The sequence below is a fragment of the Chrysemys picta genome, chromosome 13, assembly GCF_011386835.1.
Source record: "Chrysemys picta bellii isolate R12L10 chromosome 13, ASM1138683v2, whole genome shotgun sequence".
Taxonomy (NCBI): domain Eukaryota; kingdom Metazoa; phylum Chordata; order Testudines; family Emydidae; genus Chrysemys; species Chrysemys picta.
In genome coordinates, this window is record NC_088803.1 from 54,574,127 (window position 1) to 54,595,255 (window position 21,129).

Consider the following 21,129-nt stretch of genomic DNA (forward strand, 5'->3'; position numbering starts at 1 on the left):
CCTGCCTGCCACTCTTGGGGATTGTCTCAGGTCACCTTAGGCTTCCCCAGATGCCGCAGGGCGATGTCCATGTCCCTATGCCAGTCCCTCTGGTGGAAACGGACCCCACCCCGCCGCCATCCTCTCCAGATGGGGATGCAGAGAGCTCTCCGGGAGCTGCAGTGCTACAGTCCAGCTCCCTGTGCTGTTGTGATCGGAGGGGAACGTGAACGGGCACCACTTCAGAGAGAGTGCTTGCTTCAGCTTCACCAGTAGAACCAGAGTCTGCTCCAAGCGAGAGAAACCGGAGCACCATCAACGCAGCTCTCTAGCAAGGCTACTGAGTGACAACAGCACCAGCCAATGGAAACCAAAGCTAGAAGTTTACATCATCAAAGCCAACTGTCACTGGCTGCTGTGGGGTACGAGGGCTGGACACTGTTACTGTGATGCAGTTGAAAGGTGCTGAGGCATCGGTCTTCCCCACGGCCCGAGTCCTGGCATCAGCAGGGGCCGGCTCCAGCTTTTTTGCCGCCCCAAGCGGCGAAAAAAATAATAAAGCCGTGCCGCCGAGGAGGAAGACCGGGAGTGAAGGACCCGCCGCCGAATGCGCTGCCGCCGAAGTGCCGACGACAACCACCCGGATGTGCCGCCCCAACAACGGACGGAGTGCCGCCCCTTTCTATGGGCCGCCCCAGGCACCTGCTTCCTTCGCTGGTGCCTGGAGCCGGCCCTGGGAGCAAGGACCCCCCTGGTACCTGGTGTTGACACCTGCTCCAGACATGCAATCTGTGCGCCTCAGCTCAGCTCCCCCAGCTGTGCACACACGTGGCCGTCGGTAGCCGGCTGGGCATGTAGCGCTCCAGCCTGTGCGTGACATAGCTGGGCCTGTGTGTGTAGATCAGACACTCAGTTGCACACCTAGGTAATCTGGGAGCGTGCCTCCGCTGGTGCCTGGTGGAGGAGTGGGCCCCACACACGGATCAACACGTGGCTGCTGCCCCTCCCCATGGGGCCATGGGGAAGGATTGATGGGGTTCACTCCCTGCTTTGTCCTCCCTTTTCCCCGCTCTGACGGAGTCCCGGCACAGGTGTGGGTTATATGAAAGAGCCCTCTCCTCGCCCTCTCCTGCGATGTCAGCCCTGGCTTTGTTATTACGTAGACGCTCCCGCACTCCCGGAGCAGTGTGTGCGAGAGCAAACAGCCTGTTGATTTACGGCTGCTCCACACCTTGCCTCATTGTTGACTCTGGACTTTAAATTACTTGACAATGTGCACAGGGACAGAGCTGCCAAACTCGGTGTGACCTCAGAGCCTCAAGAGCTTGCCCGGAGCCCAGGCGTGTGCCCAAAGCCTGTGCCGTGTCCCTGTGACACGGACACATCTGTCTGCAGCAGATGCTGTTTCCGTGTCCAATGTTGCCTGGAGCAAGCCAGTCTCTGGCTGTGCCTCAGTTTCCCCACCTGAGACGTGGGGATAAGGAGACGTGGACGTTCACCTGCCATGCTCCATAACATGGAGTGACAACACCCTCCCTTACCTCTTGAGAGCACTGAGACGCTGAATTCATTAAGGTCTGTGAAAGGACTCTGCTACTGGGTGGCTACAGGGATGGGTGCAGCATCTGCTACTCCCATCCCAATGCTCCCAGGCTTTTGGTTCAGCCGAACTGCTCCACTTCCTCTGACCTGGGACAGCGGGACCTGCTCTCAGCGCTGGGTGGGCTCACTGTATGCAGGGGAGCCCATCCCCGTGCTCTCCGAGGGCCTGCGCTCATGTTAGCTCCATTGTGCTCCATCAGGCCTTAGCTACTATCGGTTCTGCAGGTTCTTCCTGTCCCCTCCCAAACACGAGGCGGGAGTGTTGCTAGCACAGTGGCAGTTGCTTTCCACCCCGTAGGCTCCTGCAACAGAGCTGTGCTTGAGTGATTCCCACAAGCCGTAGGGAGTCAGTGCGCCCCGGCCCCAACCCAAAGCAGGAAGCGTCAGTGCAGGGGGCGTTTCTAAGGGGGTTGCTAAGGGATCAGTTCTAGGCCCAATGCCATTCAACATTTCCCTGTTACCTCCCTCGCTGGAGAGAAAGTCCCAGGCAGCGCAGGGCTGGTTAATCTGGTGGGGAACGGCAGAACAGGAGCCGGGGGCTGGAAGTTAGACGGTCCAGTCAGGCGTAAGGCACAGACTGTGAACAGTGCAGGCAGCGATCAGCCACTGGACCAACTCCCCAGGGAAATGTGGAGTCTCCTCTCAATGCTTCTCATGCAGGCTGGAGCCTTTCTGGGAGGTGCTTTAGTCAACCACAGGTGGTTGGGCTCAGCACCGGGGGCCGGGAGAAATTTGGCGGCCTGGGAGCTACGCGAGGACAGACTGGATGATCGAAGGGTCTCTTTTGGCCTTAAGTTCTGTGACTTGATGAAATCACAGTCCTTGGGTTCCTGTGTCCAGCCTGCTGCAGTTTGGGGGGACCCAGGCTGCTCCCGCTGCCCCAGCTCTCGGACACTGAGCCGTCCGTCCCGATGGGCCATGAGGGCACATCTATTCGGTGCCACACTCAGCAACGCACGGAGCACGTTCAGCCAGCGATTCTCCCGCTCACCAGGACGCAGCAGCCACTGAGATGTGCCACGCACAGAAACACCCCCGGGGGAGCTGCAAACCCCAGCTGCTCCCAAGAAACCCGCATAAGCAGCAAGTTCTTGAATTGCCCTGGCCCCCCCCTGTCTGGGGGCCAGCGGTGGCTCTGGGGGGCTGCCTGGGATCCGCAGCAGCTTGCTGTCAGCCTGCCCACTGTGTGCTACAGAAGATGCTGGGTCCCTTCTGAGCTCTCACTTCCTGGTTCGCAGGCGGGCCAGAGCAGATACCTGATACCTGCGGATTGTGCAATGGAATGAAAAGGGAGAGCGACTCTCCTCTAAATCACCTGGGAACCAGTCCCCTCCCTCCCCGGCTGCAGCCCCGCCTGTGGGAACGCTTAAAGTCCAGCCTGGGTAGGTCTGGACAGTCGGAGCCGGCTCCCCACAGCACCATGGTGAAGTCCAGCAGCATCGTCCTCCTGGTGGGGCTCCTGGCGCTCTGGGCCGAGCTGCCGTCTGCATCTGGCCAGAACATTACCAGTGAGTAGGAACGTCACGCCCCATCCCATGTCCCTGCCGAGGGCACCGGTCCTATGTACGCAGCCCTTCGGCTGGAGGGACACCCCAGGGGAGGGGGTCTTGTGCATCGAGAGCCAGGATGGAGCCAGGACCTGGCCCCACATCCTTTAGCTTTCAGGTGCTCCAGGGCCTCTCGCCATGAACAATGTCAGTGAGCCCTGGTCCTCGGGGACAGGGGATGCATTCGCTGCCCTCCGGGCCCACAGCCTGGCCCTCTCCCTGGGACCAGTGTGACCCTGGCTACACCGTGGGCCTTTCCCATTTCAGAGAAAGAGGGCGTGTGCCCAGACACAGTGGTGGAGGCGGCTAACTGCACGGAGCAATGCCAGGCCGACAGCGACTGCGAGGAGAACCTCAAGTGCTGCCAGACGAGCTGCGGATGGTCTTGTCAGCTCCCCAACGGTAACGCGCCCCCTTAGCGCTTCTGCGTGTCGCCCGGCCCACTGTGTCCCCGCCACTGCCCTGCCCAGGGGCCACTGGCTGGGAGCACTTTGAACTGGGCTCCGCCTTGCACTGCCAGGTGTGTTGAGCGGCCGGGATGTGCTGAAGTGGCAGGTGGCGCGGGCGGGGGTGTGTGAAGGGAGCAAGGGCTGTCTGAAGGTCAGCTCCACCGTGCTGGGCTTCTGGTCAGAACCGATACTGCACCTGTACTAAGTGGTGGTACCCGCAGGCCCCGGGTGCAGGGAGGGCCCCCACCATGCCAGGCACTTCACGGTTCCCGAGCTGGGGCCCTGGGTTGGGGCTGCACCGGGCGTTGCACGGGTCCCGAGCTGGGGCCCTGGGTTGGGGCTGCGCCGGGCGCTGCACCGTTCCCAAGCTGGGGCCCCGGGTGGGGGCTGTGCCGGGCGCTGCACCGTTCCCAAGCTGGGGCCCCGGATGAGGGCTGTGCTGGGCACTGCACGGTTCCCGGGCTGGGGCTGCGCCGGGTGCTGCACGGATCCTGAGCTGGGGCCCCGGGTGGGGGCTGTGCCGGGCGCTGCACAGTTCCCAAGCTGGGGCCCCAGGTGGGGGCTGCGCCGGGTAGCTAATGTAACACCAATTTTTAAAAAAGGCTCCAGAGGTGATCCTGGCAATTGCAGGCTGGTGACCCTAATTTAAGTACCGGGCAAATTGGTTGAAACTACAGTAAAGAACAGAATTATCGGACACATAGATGACCATGATTTCGTGAGGAAGAGTCAACACAGATTTTGTAAAGGGAAATCACGCCTCACCAATCTATTACAATTATTTGAGGGCGTCAACAAACATGTGGAAAAGGATGATCCAGTGGATATAGTGTGTTTAGATTTTCAGAAAGCCTCTGACAAGGTCCCTCCCCAAAGGCTCTTAAGCAAAGTAAGTTGTCATGGGATAAGAGGGAAGGTCCTTTCATGGACCAGTAACTGGTTAAAGACAGGAAACAAAGGATGGAAATAAATGGTCAGTTTTTACAGTGGAGAGAGATAAATAGCAGGGTCCCCCAGGGGTCTGTACTGGGACCGGTGCTATTCATCATGTTCATAAATGAACTGGAAAAAGGGGTAAACAGTGAGGTGGCAAAGTTTGTAGATGATACAAAATTATTGAAGAGAGTGAAGTCGAAAGCTGACTGCGAAGAGCTACAAAGGGATCTCACAAAAAGTGGCAGATGAAATTTAATGTTGATAAATGCAAAGTAATGCACATCGGAAAACAGAATCCCAACTATACTTAAAAATGATGGGGTTTGAATTAGCTGTTACCACTCTATGTGCAGCGGCAGTCAAAAAAGCGAACAATGTTAGGAACCATTAGGAAAGTGATAGATAATAAGACAGTAAATATCATGATGCCTCTATATAAATCCATGGTATGCCCACATCTTGAATACTGCGTGCAGTTCTGGTCACCTCCATCTTAAAAAAGAGAGATTAAAACTGGAAACGGTACAGAAAACGGCAACAAAAATGATTGGGGGTATAGAAAAGCTTCGATGCATGAGAGATTACAAAGACTGGGACTGTTCAGCTCGGAAAAGAGACGACTAAGGGCGGATGTGATAGAGATCTATAAAATTTTGACTGGGGTGGAGAAAGTGAAGTGTTATTTACCTTTTTGTATGAGACAAGAACCAGGATCACCCAATGAAATTAACAGGCAACAGGTTTAAAACAAACAAAGGGAAGTACTTCATCACCCAACGCACAGTCAGCCTGTGGAACTCCTTGCCAGGGGATGTTGTGGAGGCCAGAAGTATAACTGGGTTCAGCAAAGAATTAGCTAAGTTCCTAGAGGACAGGTCTATCAATGGCCATTAGCTAAGATGGTCAAGGACGCAACCCCATGCTCTGGATGTCCGTAAGCCTCTGATTGTCAGAAGCTGGGAATAGATGACAGGGGATGGATCACTCGATAATTGCCCTGTTCTGTTCCCTGCCTCTGAAGTATCTGGCACTGGCCATTGTCGGAAGACAGGATACTGGGCTAGATGGACATTGGTCTGACCCACTATGGCCGTTCTGATGGTCTTCTTAGGTGGGGCCCTGGGTGGGGCACAAACTCAGCAGACAGGCATGTCTGAAGGCAGTTTGTAGTCTCCTGCACAGAAATGCACGGCCCCATGTTCCTGAGCCCCCTCCTGCCCCCCAGGATCTGCAGTTATTCTGAGCAGAAGTTGCCCAGCCTTTGCTCGGTTTTGAGCCCGGTTTGGCTGGGAAGCAGACTGCAGCCTGGGATCGGGCTCTGCTGTAACTTACATGCCTGTGCGGCGGGGGGCAGGAGGGCCCCAGTGCGGGGAGTGGAGTTACAGTGCCGTGAGACCCCCAGCCAGGCCCGGCAGATCCACGCATGCGATGTGCCAGGCTGACTGCTCAGATCCAGTGGGCACAGGGCAGCTGCACTTTGCCCCACATGTTCTGGAAGCTGTGGCAGGCAGCCCCCCCCCCCCCCCACACACACACACACACACACCGACCTGTGCCCTGCGGGGAGGCAGGAAGCCCTTGTGCTCTGCCTGTCAGTCACCACAGCAGGCCAAGGAGAGTCAGGAACTGCTTATATCTGCTCCTCCAACATCCGGCCCCTTCAGAGCACTCCAGCAAACTGTGCGGCCTCCTTCCAGCCGAAGAGAGGCCAGCAGAGATGTGTTTGGGCTTCAGGAAACCAGGAGTCCCTTCTTCCCAAGCCCATGTATATTGCTTGCTGCACCTCTGTGAGACTCGGTCCCGTCTCCAGGCTGGGGACACACAATGCTGGTGGGCCGCTGAAGTGGACCAGAAGCTGGATATGAGTCAGCAGTGTGCCCTTGTTGCCAAGAAGGCCAATGGCATATTGGGCTGCATTAGTAGGAGCATTGCCAGCAGATCGAGGGAAGTGATTATTCCCCTGTATTTGGCACTGGTGAGGCCACATCTGCAGTAATTGCATCCAGGTTTGGTCCCCCCACTATAGAAGGGAGGTGGACTAATTGGAGAGAGTCCAGCGGAGGGCAACGAAAATTATTAGGGGGCTGGAGCACATGACTTATGAGGAGAGGCTGAGGGAACTGGAGTTATTTAGTCTGCAGAAGAGTGAGGGGGGATTTGATAGCAGCCTTCAACTACCTGAAGGGGGGTTCCAAAGGGGATGGAGCTCGGCTGTTCTCAGTGGTGGCAGATGACAGAACAAGAAGCAATGGTCTCAAGTTGCAGTGGGGGAGGTCTCGGTTGGATATTAGGAAAAACTTTTTCACTAGGAGGGTGGTGAAGCACTGGAATGGGTTACCGAGGGAGGTGGTGGAATCTCCATCCTTAGAGGTTTTTAAGGTCAGGCTTGACAAAGCCCTGGCTGGGGTGATTTAGTTGGGAATTGGTCCTGCTTTGAGCAGGGGGTTGGACTAGATACCTCCTGAGGTCCCTCCCAACCCTGAGATTCTCTGATCCTATGAGAGCAATGCCAGAAGGTAAGGAATTGCCAGGAGGCAAGAGGGATCAGGATGGTCCGTCTGACATTAAAGTCAATGACTCTGTAAGAAAGGGAACACTGAAGCTACTTGCCGTGCTCGGGAAAGCTTCTGCCTGAGATAATCCCCAGAGAGGGGAGCCCTGCCTAGGGGATCTTTTTCTGGGGAAAAGGCAATACTCCGCATTTATTGAGCATGAGTGAGGAGCTGGGCTCTGTCGGTCGCGATCCGATGCGCTGAGGCTTTGCAGGACGGAACCCAGAGTTCTATGGCAAAACACCCCAGCTTTATGGTTGTAAATTCCCACTTTAGTCTATGGATTTTGCAATGCCATTCTGTAATCATTAGTCCTTAAGTGGAGTTCATCTTGGGGGTTTCCGCTGTTATATCTTATTTGTTGTCTTGCCAACGGGAGTGTTTGCCTCACTTTTGAGGTTGTCGATGCTGCTAACTCGTTTAGCATAAGATACAATGGATGTTTTCTGATTGTTTCCTGCTGACTCTCCAAGTCTCTCACTTCTTCTTGATCATCTGGACATTTGTGAGGCTTTCACACTCATCCTTAACCATGCACACATTCTTTACTCACCCCAAACAATTGTACAGAGAATTTCAGACAGGATTCCATTTTCGAAAAGGTTATATGGTTACTAAAGGGATTACAAAAGAACCTTACACAACTTCGTTTGCAATGCAGATAAGAAACAAGACCTTCTAGCAAATACTGTAATGAAAACTTATCCTAAAACAAAAGGACATAATCAGCCATAGGGACTGTTCTGGTCTGTTCCTGCCTTAACATCAGTTCAGACACAGGCAGCCTGTCTGATGCGTTTCTACCAATGACCCCTTAGGCCATTGCTTTCTGCTATTCCAAAAGAGTGGCTGGCCGGATATGGGCAAATCATGCATTAATACAGGCTACATTGTGATATCCTTCATTCTAAATTATCCAAAATACAAACATAAAATCCTACTACTACATATCCCCCTTTTGACCCCTCAAGAACAATTCTTGACTGGGTCATATTTTATACAATTGTTTCATAGCAATATACTGAGAGACAATTTGAGCTTGTGGTTGTAAATTAATAAACATTCTGTTTGTGCAACAGCACATATAAGACATTCCTAGCAAGCAAACACAAACACAACTAGTAATGGGTGAAACACAATAGACAATATGCCCTTAGAGGTCGGGGACAAGCCTGTAAAAATGGTGTGCCAGCGGTAGGCTGTCAGTTCTTTTTCAGATTTAGCGGTTTTTAGCATGAGTCTATTTGCATGTAATATTTGAATGACACGCTTCCCTGTATCCCTCTGTGTCTGTTGTAAAAACTGAGCCACCTTGTTTCTGATAACACGTGATCAGTTAGATCGCGCCAATCCAGGCCATGGGGAACAAAGAAATTAACCGGGGTAGCTGTTATAGTGCTCTGTGCTTCTTCTATCTTTGGTACATAGTACGTGTGATTGCTAGTATCTAATGTTTTCACCTCCCAGCTCGCAGAGAGCTGAGAAGCGATACATGGGCATTACATCTACATTCATCCACTGGGGGTTGGCTAAATGTAGCCATTTGCAGGGTTGCATCCTCCCAAAATACTGTTTCCCAGGCTGTAACACCTGCACATTGTCCGTTGTACAAAACACATCACATTTTCTAGTTTGTCCCATACACATGTTCCCAATGATGTGTCCTTGCTGCCTGGTTCTGTGGTGACAGGTAGGGACAAGCACACCCATTTCTGAGGGCTCCACTCCGTACACCCTCGGGTGTCCAATCATTTCTCCTCTTTCCCAACCCACTGACCCATAACCCGGGGTAGCCAAAAAGATCCCATGTCAGTTTTGGGAGTGGGCTCACTTTCCATATTTCTGTCTCCCCGGACTGTCGGTGAGCAATTTTAACAATAATTTCACCGAATAACAAATCAGGCTTAACCATGCTGGAAACATAATGCATCCATTCATATTTGTAGGTGTCAAACAAGGACCTCTTCCATTGTTTTAAAAGATGCATTAATACCCAAACATTCCCAGATATTACCCAAAACATTTTGTGTTCAAGTGATGCTAAACTAAGAATTTGCATCTCAGTACATTCTATGGCCAAGGCAGTTTTATTCCCTAATTCTATTTGTTGTTTATACAGCAGCCAGGAGGTGGTGTTTTGCCACCACCACATATTCCGTGTTGCTTTTAGGTTTCCCAGACCTATTTGTACCAAATCCACAGTATTATCTGCCTGCTTGTGAATGAGACTAGCTTGCAGTTGTGACAAGGAACTTAATTTATTCTTAATTACCTCCAAGTCTACAGTATTCATAATCCCTGTTCCAAAACCAGTCCCTCCTAATATGGTGTCTGCTACCTGAGGGTGTTTCCCTGTTAACAGACTGGCATTCCTTCACCTCTGCCCTTCTGCAACATTGGCTTCTGTAAATACAGTGAAAATTCGTATTAATCCTTTTCTGCCTAATGCAGTAGGTTGGTTTTTTGTTTTTGGGGTTTTTTTTGGTAACACAATACACAACAATGCTAGCAACAAAACAAACAACACAAAAGACAATTTTTGTCGCGACAGTAGATCCATGGGATTCTGGGTTGCTCTTCAGCTGGTACCAGCTTTTTCTGATTTTATGAAAGACAAAAAGAACATGTTTCTCCCCCTTTTGGGGTGGGAGATTATTGCTGAAAATATCCCTTCCTTTTACAAATACCCTTGCTGATTGCAGGCTGTGATACAGCATGGCCAGAGGGCAGCAGAAGAGGGTTAGAAGGGAGCCTTATTCCCTGTAGAGGGAAGAAAGTTTGCTATAGATTAATTAAAGCACCTGAAGCCAATTAAAGTACCTGAAACCCCCCCCCCCTTGCTTCCATCAGACAGGGGAAGGAGTTGAAGTAGAGTGGATTGGGGTTGAAGCAGAGAGCAGGTCAGAGGGTAGCAGAGGAAAGTTTGGAGAAGTGCTGTGGTGGGCTAAGAAGACCAAGATCCTAGGTAAAGGGACACCTGTCTTGTGCAGAGGGAGGGCAGGAAGCCCCCACAAGCTGAAGGGCAGGAGAGGGAAGTAGCCCAGGGGAAGGAACCGCTAGTTCAAGTGGTTTACTGCTATCCCTAGGGCTGGGACCTGGAGTACAGGGCGGGCCTGAGTCCCTTCCTCCCTCTCCACTCCCCTCCTCTAGGACACTAGTGGGGCAGTTAATATCCCAGTTCAGGGGCAAGAAATGGTGCCCTGAACCCCATCCCCCCCCAAGAAGAGAGAGTGCGAGACCCATCATAGTAGTGCCGGCAATTTGCCACATGGCAAAACAGAGGAATTACCCCCATACTTTCTGTGTGTTTGTTCTATAGGCAGGCCAGGTTTCAATGGCTTCTACCTTTTAAGGGTTTAGGGGAAATTATCCCACTGTTCAGTTATTAAATTCATGAGGTGATGTACCTCCGTTTCCCTTCTTATACAGCAGACCAAGTTTGTAATGTTTTTTCTGCTGTGCTGAGCTTGAAGTTTATTCACAGGGAATAGCTGAGAAGCATCATTACCATATGACCTTAAAGGGGTGTGGGGGGGTATTTTTTTTTTCTTTCAAAAAATCATACACACTATCCATTGTTACAGGGGTACTTCTTAACATTACATTTATCCCAATGTTTAATGCTAACAATGACATTAGCATCAAATCTATTCAAGATATCTTGTTATACCATGAACTCTATCCTTGGGGTTTGGGTGACTTAAAAGGTAGGATGCCATGCATATAAGCAGACCCCTTTTGTACCTGTCTTCAGATTTCAGCTCTGTGCATACTGCATTTTTCTACTTAGGGTTAACCTGTCCCTCTCTTATTCTTAGGTTTGACTCCTTTTTCCACCTTCCTCTGGACTGGAGGGTCGGAATTGGAGCCTTTTGGTTTCAGGTAGTTTGTTTGCTGACCAAGTCTGTCCTTTATCTGCAGCCCCTTTGTGCTGCCATTTATGGGCAGTTCTCTCCTTCCTCTATCAGCCAGGTAATTTGCATTAACACAGACGCTTTCCTGCTTGCTTTTGGATCCAAAGCCATCAGCAGAGCTCAGAGACTCTGTCTTAAAAGCAACAGAGGGTCCTGTGGCACCTTTGAGACTAACAGAAGTATTGGGAGCATAAGCTTTCGTGGGTAAGAACCTCACTTCTTCAGATGCAAGTGAAGTGTCTTAAAAGGGACACAATCAACTTCCACCCGAGTTTTGATTTCTTTCAACTCCTGCTTTCAAAACACACAGTGATCTGAAAAAGAAAACACAACCTATGATGGCTCCCTTTGGAGCCCTAAAAGGATTTTAATTAAGTAGGATGGTATGTTTGCATTTCTCTCACCCCTTCTACAATGGACACTGCACATGTCCTGGGAAAAATGCACATTTCTTCCATAGTTTAACTTCTATAACATTATATTAGCCAGATCCCTTTTTACATAAGGTGTAACTGTTTCTTTTGTGTTCAGAGTTTTCATGTACCTTTATCAAAGTGACAGTCTGATAACACAGAGCCACCTTAAAGCTCAGTGTCCCTAATGTTGCTTTTCTGTTTTGTGCACCTCACCCCGCTGTTGCTCTTAAGGGGCACTGTCTTCTTTCATTTCTTATTCTTTTACGACAGCTCTTAGCTGCTCTTTGGTTACCAAAACCAAATCCAGACTCTCTTCCCATCCTCCTGGGTTTGACTGCCCTGCTTCAGCCACGACTTTGGTCTTTAAAAAGATATTGAACATTATAAAACAGTGAGGTACCTTAAGAGTTAAATGCTAAATACCAAAGACAAACAACACCAGTTACCTGTGTGTGGCAAAAAGTCGGTCAGGTTTGCAACTTTGAATGAAAGATTCAAATGGATTTTTAGTGGTATTTAAAAACAAAACAAAACCAATTTATTTTAAACTTACAAAACAAGAGTTTTACAAACCAGGAGTGTTGATTTAGAGCCTTAAAACCTCATATTTACACACACAGATCCTTACACACACAGATCCATACACACACTTTTCTTAACATCCCCTTACACTGCTTTCATTTTTACACAGCTGTACATAGATTACTGCTTCATTTATACAGTTAAGTTCCAATAGAAACTCCTTATGTTCTTTTAGCAAAGTTGACTAAATTGTTCATAGTCAAAAAATTTAAATCAGATTGTCTCTTTGCCTGACTTGTTTACAGACATTCCTTTGGAAATGGGCCCATTTTCCCTTCAGAATGGCTGCAAAGAAACCAAGAATTCTCTTTCTCGAACTCTTTTCCTTTTTAACATTTTCACGAAGTTTAGCTGTTTAATTCCCCCCAGCCTCTGCAGGGTTAACTTCTCACTCTTTCCTTCAATCACTTGCTTATCTCCCAAACTGACACTTTCATCCCCCAGATTTCACCATTCCCAGTATTGACCCAGGGAGCTGAAATCCCCAGGCCTGGACTTACTGCTTCCCTTACTCCTGCCACTCTGCCCTCAGGGCTCCCAACCTGTTTTCCAAGCTCTTTATCTGTTGCCTGCCTGCTTGTCTGGGCCCGATCCTGCTTTCCTCTTTGAACGGCCCCTTCCCATGGGCACAGGCTTTGTCCCACTACCAATTTAGCGAGGAGGGTGGGCTCCTTAACTAGCCCCCACCCCTCGTGGTCTCTTTCCTTTAAACATTTCTCTCAAAATGGTGAAATTACAACAATATCTCGATGTGACGAACTAGGACTGTTCTTAATGTGGTCTGTGAATGCTGAGTGGGGAGTTTGGCTGGGACAGTCTGCATTGGGGGATGGGAGACTGGCCTTGAGGGAAGACACCTGAGCATGTAACGTGAGAACCCAGGAGGGGGTTGGGGCCAGGTGACACCTCTGCCCAGGAAACTGGACAAAGGCTTGGGGAGGAGCCGGAGGAGGCTGGGTGAGAGACGCTGGAGGGAGTTGGAGTTTTTGAGGAGCTGGCTGGTAATGGAGGGGAGCCCGGACGGGGCTCTGACCCCCCAACGGGGCTGTGGTGCCCTTGGGACCCCAAGATGGACCTAACTGAGGGGGTCCTGTTTTCTGTGCCTGCAAGACCTGTCTTGGACTATGTTCCTGTCATCTAAATAAACCTTCTGCTTTACTGGCTGGCTGAGAGTCATGGTGAATCGCAGGAAGCCGGAGGTGCAGGGCCTTGTGTCCCCCCACACTCCGTGACACTCACACTCCTATATCCTTCAGAGTGAGGTCTTACAGAAACCTACTCCTTATGTGCCCACGCTTGTGCTGGGATTTACACAACACACACAGTCTATACCCTCTAAAAACTCTGCCTGGCAGAGCAGGAGGGGGAAACGCTAAGCCCCCTACCTTTTGATCCTGCTACGACCGGGGGTATATTCACCTGTGCAATTTTTCCTGGACAGATGGGTGGGAGTGAGGAGTCTAATCCTCCCCCTTATGGCCTGGCACCTCTACGACTGGGGGGATGTATATACCTAGATAGTTTGTATAGATCTTCTCTGTATAGTTTTCCCTAAGAGATGGGTCGGAGCGAGGACTCTAATCCTTCCCCTATTGCCCGGCACGTCTATGACCGGGGGTGTGCACACCTGACTGATCGATCACTTGATACGGATGGGATACCTTTTAGAAGTATTTAGCAATAATTTCAACAATCACAGTGCATGTCTTCCCCCTTTCGCAATTCTCCACCAAAAATGTTATACTTATAAGAAGCACATGGGATCTTTTTCAGGGGAAAAGACAATCCGCTGCGTTTATTGAAAATACAAGTGTTAGCGAGCGCGCACACACACACACACACATGTCCTCCAGATGGTCTTATAGTTAGCAGTCTGTCGTAGCTCGAGTCAATCTAGTGGCCAGTTAGAGCACGAGTGAGGAGCCCAGGGGCTCGGTGATCGTTAGTCCTTAAGTGAAGTTAATCTTGGGGTTTTCCGCTGTTATCTCTGATTTGTTGTCTCACCTTCAGCCCCCGGCGTAGGTGGATGGGAGAGTGCTCCGTCTCAGGGGGAACTGGATTCTCTACAGCGACAGGAGCGCCCCTGCCGGCCGTGTGGCTAGGCATTGTCTCTCAGGCGGCACAGCAGCGTTTGAGTGTAGACAGGCCCTGAGCACTCCAGACCTGACCCCAAGCACGTGCATGTGTGCGCCCAGAGCTGGCTACGTGCACAGGCGCTGGGGCTGCATGCAGCCAAGGCAGGGGCACATAAGGAGGCCGATTGGAAAGTGAGGCCCCTCGTCTCCTTCGCACAGAGCCCCTGAGCCAGGTCGTGCCCCTGGGGTGCAGACACTTTCCTTTCAGAGCAGCTAGCCCCGCTCCCGGTCCTGAGCCCAGGGGCCGGGGACCCTCACGCGGAACTCACACTGTCTCCTGCCCTTCCAGTGAAACCCGGCTCGTGCCCAGTGGTGTCAGGCGGAATCCCCTTACTGGGCCTGTGCAAGAACCAATGCACGGTGGACTCGCAATGCGCAGGGACCATGAAGTGCTGCATCAATGGCTGTCGCAAACAGGCGTGTGTCCGGCCAAATTTTTAAAGGTGAGCGTAGCAGTTCTGGGGCCGCGGGGTAGAGAGCACAGTCCCCGTGTGCGCTCTGGGGCCATGGGGTAGATAGCACAGTCCCCGTGTGCGCTCTGGGGCCGCGGGGTAGAGAGCACAGTCCCCGTGTGCGCTCTGGGGCCGCGGGGTAGAGAGCACAGTCCCCGTGTGCGCTCTGGGGCCGCGGGGTAGAGAGCACAGTCCCAGTGTGCGCTCTGGGGCCGCGGGGTAGAGAGCACAGTCCCCGTGTGCGCTCTGGGGCCGCGGGGTAGAGAGCACAGTCCCCGTGTGCGCTCTGGGGCCGCGGGGTAGAGAGCACAGTCCCCGTGTGCGCTCTGGGGCCGCGGGGTACAGAGCACAGTCCCCGTGTGCGCTCTGGGGCCGCGGGGTAGAGAGCACAGTCCCCGTGTGCGCTCTGGGGCCGTGGGGTACAGAGCACAGTCCCCGTGTGCGCTCTGGGGCCGCGGGGTAGAGAGCACAGTCCCCGTGTGCGCTCTGGGGCCGCGGGGTAGAGAGCACAGTCCCCGTGTGCGCTCTGGGGCCGCGGGGTAGAGAGCACAGTCCCCGTGTGCGCTCTGGGGCCGCGGGGTAGAGAGCACAGCCCCCGTGTGCGCTCTGGGGCCGCGGGGTAGAGAGCACAGTCCCAGTGTGCGCTCTGGGGCCGCGGGGGTACAGAGCACAGTCCCCGTGTGCGCTCTGGGGCCGCGGGGTAGAGAGCACAGTCCCCGTGTGCGCTCTGGGGCCGCGGGGTACAGAGCACAGTCCCAGTGTGCGCTCTGGGGCCGCGGGGTAGAGAGCACAGTCCCCGTGTGCGCTCTGGGGCCGCGGGGTAGAGAGCACAGTCCCCGTGTGCGCTCTGGGGCCGCGGGGTAGAGAGCACAGTCCCCGTGTGCGCTCTGGGGCCGCGGGGTAGAGAGCACAGTCCCCGTGTGCGCTCTGGGGCCGCGGGGTAGAGAGCACAGTCCCCGTGTGCGCTCTGGGGCCGCGGGGTAGAGAGCACAGTCCCCGTGTGCGCTCTGGGGCTGCGGGGTAGATAGCACAGTCCCCGTGTGCGCTCTGGGGCCGTGGGGTAGAGAGCACAGTCCCCGTGTGCGCTCTGGGGCCGCGAGGTACAGAGCACAGTCCCCGTGTGCGCTCTGGGGCCGCGGGGTACATAGCACAGTCCCCGTGTGCGCTCTGGGGCCGCGGGGTAGAGAGCACAGCCCCCGTGTGCGCTCTGGGGCCGCGGGGTAGAGAGCACAGTCCCCGTGTGCGCTCTGGGGCCGCGGGGTAGAGAGCACAGTCCCCGTGTGCGCTCTGGGGCCGCGGGGTACAGAGCACAGTCCCCGGGTGCGCTCTGGGGCCATGGGGTAGATAGCACAGTCCCCGTGTGCGCTCTGGGGCCATGGGGTAGATAGCACAGTCCCCGTGTGCGCTCTGGGGCCATGGGGTACAGAGCACAGTCCCCGTGTGCGCTCTGGGGCCGCGGGGTAGAGAGCACAGTCCCCGTGTGCGCTCTGGGGCCGTGGGGTAGAGAGCACAGTCCCCGTGTGCGCTCTGGGGCTGCGGGGTAGATAGCACAGTCCCCGTGTGCGCTCTGGGGCCGTGGGGTAGAGAGCACAGTCCCCGTGTGCGCTCTGGGGCCGCGGGGTAGAGAGCACAGTCCCCGTGTGCGCTCTGGGGCCGCGGGGTAGAGAGCACAGTCCCCGTGTGCGCTCTGGGGCCGCGGGGTAGAGAGCACAGTCCCCGTGTGCGCTCTGGGGCCGCGGGGTAGAGAGCACAGTCCCCGTGTGCGCTCTGGGGCCGCGAGGTAGAGAGCACAGTCCCCGTGTGCGCTCTGGGGCCGCGGGGTACAGAGCACAGTCCCCGTGTGCGCTCTGGGGCCGCGGGGTACAGAGCACAGTCCCCGTGTGCGCTCTGGGGCCGCGGGGTACAGAGCACAGTCCCCGTGTGCGCTCTGGGGCCGCGGGGTACAGAGCACAGTCCCCGTGTGCGCTCTGGGGCCGCGGGGTAGATAGCACAGTCCCCGTGTGCGCTCTGGGGCTGCGGGGTAGAGAGCACAGTCCCCGTGTGCGCTCTGGGGCTGCAGGGTACAGAGCACAGTCCCCGTGTGCGCTCTGGGGCCGCGGGGTACAGAGCACAGTCCCCGGGTGCGCTCTGGGGCCATGGGGTAGATAGCACAGTCCCCGTGTGCGCTCTGGGGCCATGGGGTAGATAGCACAGTCCCCGTGTGCGCTCTGGGGCCATGGGGTACAGAGCACAGTCCCCGTGTGCGCTCTGGGGCCGCGGGGTAGAGAGCACAGTCCCCGTGTGCGCTCTGGGGCCGCGGGGTAGAGAGCACAGTCCCCGTGTGCGCTCTGGGGCCGCGAGGTAGAGAGCACAGTCCCCGTGTGCGCTCTGGGGCCGCGGGGTACAGAGCACAGTCCCCGTGTGCGCTCTGGGGCCGCGGGGTACAGAGCACAGTCCCCGTGTGCGCTCTGGGGCCGCGGGGTACAGAGCACAGTCCCCGTGTGCGCTCTGGGGCCGCGGGGTACAGAGCACAGTCCCCGTGTGCGCTCTGGGGCCGCGGGGTAGATAGCACAGTCCCCGTGTGCGCTCTGGGGCTGCGGGGTAGAGAGCACAGTCCCCGTGTGCGCTCTGGGGCTGCAGGGTACAGAGCACAGTCCCCGTGTGCGCTCTGGGGCCGCGGGGTACAGAGCACAGTCCCCGGGTGCGCTCTGGGGCCATGGGGTAGATAGCACAGTCCCCGTGTGCGCTCTGGGGCCATGGGGTACAGAGCACAGTCCCCGTGTGCGCTCTGGGGCCATGGGGTACAGAGCACAGTCCCCGTGTGCGCTCTGGGGCCGCGGGGTAGAGAGCACAGTCCCCGTGTGCGCTCTGGGGCCGTGGGGTAGAGAGCACAGTCCCCGTGTGCGCTCTGGGGCTGCGGGGTAGATAGCACAGTCCCCGTGTGCGCTCTGGGGCCGTGGGGTAGAGAGCACAGTCCCCGTGTGCGCTCTGGGGCCGCGGGGTAGAGAGCACAGTCCCCGTGTGCGCTCTGGGGCCGTGGGGTAGAGAGCACAGTCCCCGTGTGCGCTCTGGGGCCGCGGGGTAGAGAGCACAGTCCCCGTGTGCGCTCTGGGGCCGCGGGGTAGAGAGCACAGTCCCCGGGTGCGCTCTGGGGCCGCGAGGTAGAGAGCACAGTCCCCGTGTGCGCTCTGGGGCCGCGGGGTACAGAGCACAGTCCCCGTGTGCGCTCTGGGGCCGCGGGGTAGAGAGCACAGTCCCCGTGTGCGCTCTGGGGCTGCGGGGTAGAGAGCACAGTCCCCGTGTGCGCTCTGGGGCCGCGGGGTAGAGAGCACAGTCCCCGTGTGCGCTCTGGGGCCATGGGGTACAGAGCACAGTCCCCGTGTGCGCTCTGGGGCCATGGGGTACAGAGCACAGTCCCCGTGTGCGCTCTGGGGCTGCGGGGTACAGAGCACAGTCCCCGTGTGCGCTCTGGGGCCATGGGGTAGATAGCACAGTCCCCGTGTGCGCTCTGGGGCCATGGGGTAGATAGCACAGTCCCCGTGTGCGCTCTGGGGCCATGGGGTACAGAGCACAGTCCCCGTGTGTGCTCTGGGGCCGCGGGGTAGAGAGCACAGTCCCCGTGTGCGCTCTGGGGCCGCGGGGTACAGAGCACAGTCCCCGTGTGTGCTCTGGGGCCGCGGGGTAGAGAGCACAGTCCCCGTGTGCGCTCTGGGGCCGCGGGGTACAGAGCACAGTCCCCGTGTGCGCTCTGGGGCCGTGGGGTAGAGAGCACAGTCCCCGTGTGTGCTCTGGGGCCGCGGGGTACAGAGCACAGCCCTCTTCTTCTCCCCCTCCCTCCCCCCGGGTGCGCTCTGGGGCTGCGGGGTACAGAGCACAGTCCCCGTGTGCGCTCTGGGGCTGCGGGGTACAGAGCACAGTCCCCGTGTGCGCTCTGGGGCTGCGGGGTAGATAGCACAGTCCCCGTGTGCGCTCTGGGGCTGCAGGGTACAGAGCACAGTCCCCGTGTGCGCTCTGGGGCCGCGGGGTACAGAGCACAGTCCCCGTGTGCGCTCTGGGGCCATGGGGTAGATAGCACAGTCCCCGTGTGCGCTCTGGGGCCGCGGGGTACAGAGCACAGTCCCCGGGTGCGCTCTGGGGCCGCGGGGTACAGAGCACAGTCCCCGTGTGCGCTCTGGGGCTGCGGGGTACAGAGCACAGTCCCCGTGTGCGCTCTGGGGCCATGGGGTAGATAGCACAGTCCCCGTGTGCGCTCTGGGGCCATGGGGTACAGAGCACAGTCCCCGTGTGCGCTCTGGGGCTGCGGGGTACAGAGCACAGTCCCCGTGTGCGCTCTGGGGCCATGGGGTAGATAGCACAGTCCCCGTGTGCGCTCTGGGGCCATGGGGTACAGAGCACAGTCCCCGTGTGTGCTCTGGGGCCGCGGGGTACAGAGCACAGTCCCCGTGTGCGCTCTGGGGCTGCGGGGTACAGAGCACAGTCCCCGTGTGCGCTCTGGGGCCATGGGGTAGATAGCACAGTCCCCGTGTGCGCTCTGGGGCCATGGGGTACAGAGCACAGTCCCCGTGTGCGCTCTGGGGCTGCGGGGTACAGAGCACAGTCCCCGTGTGCGCTCTGGGGCCATGGGGTAGATAGCACAGTCCCCGTGTGCGCTCTGGGGCCATGGGGTACAGAGCACAGTCCCCGTGTGTGCTCTGGGGCCGCGGGGTAGAGAGCACAGTCCCCGTGTGCGCTCTGGGGCCGCGGGGTACAGAGCACAGTCCCCGTGTGTGCTCTGGGGCCGCGGGGTAGAGAGCACAGTCCCCGTGTGCGCTCTGGGGCCGCGGGGTACAGAGCACAGCCCTCTTCTTCTCCCCCTCCCTCCCCCCGGGTGCGCTCTGGGGCTGCGGGGTACAGAGCACAGTCCCCGTGTGCGCTCTGGGGCTGCGGGGTACAGAGCACAGTCCCCGTGTGCGCTCTGGGGCTGCGGGGTAGATAGCACAGTCCCCGTGTGCGCTCTGGGGCTGCAGGGTACAGAGCACAGTCCCCGTGTGCGCTCTGGGGCCGCGGGGTACAGAGCACAGTCCCCGTGTGCGCTCTGGGGCCGCGGGGTACAGAGCACAGTCCCCGTGTGCGCTCTGGGGCCGCGGGGTACAGAGCACAGCCCTCTTCTTCTCCCCCTCCCTCCCCCCGGGTGCGCTCCGGGGCGGCAGTGTGGAGTGGGGTGGTGGTCAGAGTTCCTCTAATTTTTTCCCACCCATGTGTGGAATGAATTTTGTTATGTGACACGTCACCTCCATCTTAGTGCACAGAACAAAATTCATGTGGTGGGGGTGGGGCCGAGGGGTTCGGAATGTGGGAGGGGGCTCAGGGCTGGGGCAGAGGGTTGGATGAGGGCTCCAGCTGGGGGTGCAGGCTCTGGGGTGGGGGTGGGGATGAGGGGTTTGGGGTGCAGGAGGGGGCTCCGCCTCCGGGGCTACGATGGGGGGAGAGGAGACTTCCCCCCTCCCACCCCCACAGCAACACCTGGGCTGGGGGGGGAGAGGTCCCTTTTGTCTGCTGCGGCAGCTCCAGGGCTGGAGCCGCAGGATAGGCGGGTTTGGGCTGGGGGAGGGGTGCTGTGGCAGAGTGGGGGCTGGGGGAGGGGAGGGGCACCGCGGCTGGGTTTGGGCTGGAGTAGGGGTGTCCCGGCCATGGCAGGGTGGGGGCGGGCTAGGGGCACCGGTCCCCTGACCTGCTGCATGGCCACACAGCTTACAGGGAAGTTAGGGTGCGGGGTGCCCTGCCACCTATCTCCTGTGCGTAGGTCTCATGGCCAGGCACTGTGGGACCGCCTTTCTCACTGCACAGCTATGTGAGAAGCCCAGAGGCCATGAGGATGGGCAGACAGCCAGACTTGGAGGGAGATCTGCTCCTTGTCCCCCCTCAGGTAGTCAGTGTCATTTGCCCTGTGGGGCCGGCCTGTCACTGGGGCGTTGCAGAGCAGGACAATAGAGCCGGAGAACAAGTATCACCCCAATCCCGACCTAGCCTAGGGCGTCACGGTGGGCAGGGCTGATCCTGCGCACCAGCCTCCCCTCCGGAGATCTCCGCTGGCCCCAGGCCTCCAGCCGGGCTCTCCGTACGGATTCCCTACGCTGAGTAGGGCACGTGAGGGGCCCCAGACACAGCCTGCAGGCCAGCAGGGGCTGGCCGTGCCCAGGAGGCAATTCTCTGTCAGCACCATCCGTGCACCCCGTGCTGATGGGGTGGGCAGTGAGTCCTGCTCACAGCCTGTTCCCTGTCTCCTCATTGCGTGACCTTCCCTTTGCAGATGCCTCCTAGAACTGCCCATCACCAGGCCAAGGAGGAGTGGTGCTCTGAAATGCCTGTCGCTCTGCACACGACTCCCAGTGCCCCAGCATGGAGCTGTCCTGCTCTCCAGCTCCCTGCCCAGGGCTCTCACGGACCAGCACATCCAGACCCCAATAAAACAGCCTCACCCTGCAGCTCTGGTGGTCGTGTCTGCATCTTCTCCAGCTCTTTGGGCCAGGTACCTGGCCCTGCGCCCCTGTTTCCGCCAGTACACCTGCCTCGCCCGTAGGCCCAGGTGCCCAGCTGGGCTCCAGTC

General features: G+C 56.8%; 1 protein-coding gene across 1 annotated transcript; it reads left to right on the forward strand.

The window, feature by feature from the left end:
* The first annotated feature begins 2,057 nt into the window (after positions 1–2,057).
* Positions 2,058–21,007, forward strand: LOC101942053 (WAP four-disulfide core domain protein 2-like). Its single transcript, XM_005304853.4, has 4 exons — positions 2,058–3,089; positions 3,396–3,530; positions 14,402–14,555; positions 20,833–21,007. Exons 1-3 carry the CDS (start codon positions 2,864–2,866, stop codon positions 14,551–14,553), a joined length of 513 nt encoding a protein of 170 aa, XP_005304910.2. The 5' UTR covers positions 2,058–2,863; the 3' UTR covers positions 14,554–14,555; positions 20,833–21,007.
* Positions 21,008–21,129: the final 122 nt, after the last annotated feature.

What these genes read in the sequence shown, in the direction of transcription:
- LOC101942053 (XM_005304853.4), top strand. Translation starts at nt 2,864, where the DNA reads ATGAAAAGGGAGAGCGACTCTCCTCTAAATCACCTGGGAACCAGTCCC. An exon ending in ATCTGGCCAGAACATTACCA is followed by an intron (nt 3,090 to 3,395) that starts GTGAGTAGGAAC and finishes TTCCCATTTCAG; the next exon opens with AGAAAGAGGGCGTGTGCCCA. An exon ending in GTCTTGTCAGCTCCCCAACG is followed by an intron (nt 3,531 to 14,401) that starts GTAACGCGCCCC and finishes CTGCCCTTCCAG; the next exon opens with TGAAACCCGGCTCGTGCCCA.